At 51.3% G+C, this 3,350-nt stretch overlaps 1 protein-coding gene across 1 annotated transcript; it reads left to right on the top strand.

Annotated features, from left to right (window-relative positions):
- Window positions 1–654: 654 nt before the first annotated feature.
- Window positions 655–2,905, top strand: CFAP184 (cilia and flagella associated protein 184). Its single transcript, XM_078678998.1, has one exon. The coding sequence runs from the start codon at window positions 719–721 to the stop codon at window positions 2,786–2,788; it is 2,070 nt and encodes a 689-aa protein (XP_078535124.1). The 5' UTR covers window positions 655–718; the 3' UTR covers window positions 2,789–2,905.
- The last annotated feature ends 445 nt before the right edge of the window (window positions 2,906–3,350 follow it).

Genomic DNA, 3,350 nt, shown 5'->3' with positions numbered 1-3,350 from the left:
TACACTTTGGGTATATAATTAAGGCCCCATGAGCTTCAACACGGGATGGGAGGAGCGCTTGTAGTCAAACACTGTGGGGAAAGGAAGGATTAAGTCACAACAAAAAAACGGTAATATGTATGAATTCAAAACCAATCCAAAACTCTCATTACTGACTGCACCTAAGAACTGTTGAATTTGATGACGATTGATATAATTTGATTTAGCTTTCATTCAAAAAACGGTGGCAAAAAAAAAACGGTGGCAAAGGATTATCACTGACTTAGAAGAAGAATGTGGCATATAATTACAGCCCATTCTTTTCTAAGTTCTGTCAGTAGCATTTTTTAAGATGTTGCATTAGCAAAAAGCACTTTTGTCCTCTTTTTGCTGAAAAGCATTGGCAAAGCCAATCAGTCGGCCTTAGCAACTAAGACGCGAGACATAATGCCTTTACCAATGATTGTTTATTTATCAAGCCGTTAAAGAATTTAAAAATCAATAAAAATGCTGTAAGCAAAGCCACAACTATGCAGAGAGAACGCTGCGCGCGCTGGTGATGCCGCTCTTGCCAGTCTCGGCAGTAAGAACTTTCTCAACTCCATCGCGACTGCGCACGGCAAAGCCTACACTGTCGGTTGCCTTGGAAACAGCTGAAACATAAACAAACCTGAGAAGAGAAAGGCACCTAGCTACATCGGTAGAGCGCACCCGTCGGCACGCTGATCCCTAGGGTAGGATGGCATCGGACGGCGCTGCAGAGCAAGGGGATCTCAAGGAGACACCCCACAAGTCGTCGGTGACAGAATCCGGGCAGGAGGGTGAAGCCCATGCAACCATGAGTGCAACTCAACCTCACGCAGCACCCGTCGAGGCCTCGGCGCAGGGCGCACCAGCAGACGCAGCATCTTCAGTCGTCCCTGGTACGCCAACACCCATCCCCTCCCCAGCGCCTGACGTCCCGGCACCCATTGACACCCCAACTCCTGACACCCCGGCGCCTGGCGCACCAGCGCCCAGTGACACCCCGGAGCATGGCGCACCAGCGCCCAGTGACACCCCGGAGCATGGCGCACCAGCGCCCAGTGACACCCTGGAGCATGCCACACCAGCGCCCAGTGACACCCCGGAGCATGGCGCACCAGCTCCTGTTGGCGCACCAGCGCCCAGTGACACCCCGGAGCATGGCGCACCAGCGCCCAGTGACACCCCGGAGCATGGCGCACCAGCGCCCAGTGACACCCTGGGGCATGGCGCACCAGCGCCCAGTGACACCCCGGAGCATGGCGCACCAGCGCCCAGTGACACCCCGGAGCATGGCGCACCAGCTCCTGTTGGCACACCAGAGCCCAGCGAGACCCCGGCGCATGGAGCACCACCAGCGCCCAGTGACACCTCGGCGATTGGCGCACCAGCCCCCGTTGACACTCTGGCGTCTGACACCCCAGCTGTGGACACTCCTTTGCCTGGCACAGCAGAACCAAGTGACATCCCAACACCAGGAGAGACCCCGGAAACAGGAAAGGCGCTAGAAGTGACGGTTGCATCCAGTAAAATATTAGAACCCCCATCCAAGGATGATGCTATTCCTGAAGAGGCAGAAACCGAGGTCAAAGCTGGTGAAGGCGATCTGTCCGAGGAGCAGAAGCCATCCCCGCGTGCCATCGACTCAATACGCGAGGAAGAGGAAAGCGTGGGAGAAGACGAGGCAGAGGAGGAAGCAGAAGAGGAAGCAAAGGAGAAGGCAGAGGAGGAAGCAGAGGAGGAAGCAGAGGAGGAGGCAGAGGAGGAGGAAGAGCTCCTCACGGAAGAGGAAGTGCACGCCGAGCTGTTGGAACACTGCCAATCTTTGATAGCGGAGCGGGAGCAAATCCAGCAGCAAAATGGGCAACTTCAACAGAAATTGTACTACTACTTCCGCCGGAAAAAGAGCGAGGAAACCGCGCGCCGGATCACTCTGCAGGAGCAGCAGAAGCCAGTGACGGACCAGGAGCAGCGGTACATCCAACACCTCTCCACCCTGGGGGAACTTCGACAGCAGTACGCCAATGAGACCGAGTTTTACCAGGGACAGATGGAAGAGGTGCGTGCCCAGTCCAAGGAGAAAGTCGACAAGGTAAACGAGGAGTGGAGGCTATTCCAGAAGCGGAAAAAAGACGTGGTTCTGTCCGTCATGACCGGGAAGAAGGGACGACACGTGGCCGCCAAGGAGCTGGAGGAACTGCAGGCCAAGGAGCAGCAGAAGGAAGACACGTTGATCCTGGTGCGTCTGGAGAACATCAAACTCAAGAACAAGATCACCCGCCTCGATGTGACCCTGAAGGCCAAGGAGGAGCTGGCTGATGGGCTGCACCTCATTGATTTCGAGCAGCTGAAAATTGAGAACCAGAACTTCAACGAGAAGATCGAGGAACGCAACGAGGAGCTGCTGAAACTGCGCAGGAAGATCACGGGCACCGTGCAGGTGCTGTCCCACCTGAAGGAGAAGCTGCAGTTCGTGCAGGCCGAGAACCAGGTCAAGAAGGAGCGGCTGATGGAGATGGAAGCCGTGGTGGCCCAGAAGAGGGACGTGCTCACCAAGACGAAGCAGGCCAGGGACAGCCTGCGGATCAGTAACGTGAAGCTGCAGAATAAGTGTGGTCTGTTGGGGAATGAGATGCTGCTGAGGGACTTTGAGGGCAACGTGGATGCCACAGAAGAGCTGGGTCAGAAGTTAGAAAACTTGAAACGGCGCCATGCAGAGCTGGTCCTCAGCGGCAATGGGCTCAAGAAAAAGATTGAGGTGACCAAATCCTTTGCGCAACCATAAAGGTTCTTTTGTAAAAGAAAACCAAAAAAACATTGTATTTGTGTAGACGTCCAATGCAACAATGATTGCATTGTATGTATTAAGGTTTCTATAAATTAAAAAAGGATACTTTCAGAATTCAATCCGATCAGCTTTTTTTGTACCGCGAGAACCTTCTGTTTGATGAAAGTATGGTAGAACTAACTAAGGAGAAGCTGTGTTTGGAACATTCATCACAGTTGGGGAAAATGAGTCATAACTGAGTACACATTCAATAAAAAAAATAGATAAATACGAGGAAATATCACACATGTCAAAAAGCTGTAGCTCTCAATTATTAAAAGGTCCTTGTCAAGAGATGGTGTCTTTACAATATCTGTTCGTTAATGCAGCTTTCTGGTGCATTCAAAGCATGGTTCATTTTGTAAATTTTTTATTTATATTTTTAGCCATTATATACAGTTTTTTGGCATGTATCCCAGGATACTGAATTCTATTTCTGAAAAAAAACATTCTGTTATCAAAAATGAATAGGACATGCATAGCTTTAGATCGGGAAATGCAAATATATTTTATGTGGTTC

The sequence above is a fragment of the Lissotriton helveticus genome, chromosome 2_2 (genome assembly GCF_964261635.1).
Source record: "Lissotriton helveticus chromosome 2_2, aLisHel1.1, whole genome shotgun sequence".
NCBI classification, from domain to species: Eukaryota; Metazoa; Chordata; class Amphibia; order Caudata; family Salamandridae; genus Lissotriton; species Lissotriton helveticus.
The sequence above is the reverse complement of the archived record's forward strand: the minus strand, read 5'-3'. Positions and strand labels throughout refer to the sequence as shown.

Coding starts and splice junctions, on each gene's coding strand:
- CFAP184 (XM_078678998.1), top strand. CDS start 719: ATGGCATCGGACGGCGCTGCAGAGCAAGGGGATCTCAAGGAGACACCC.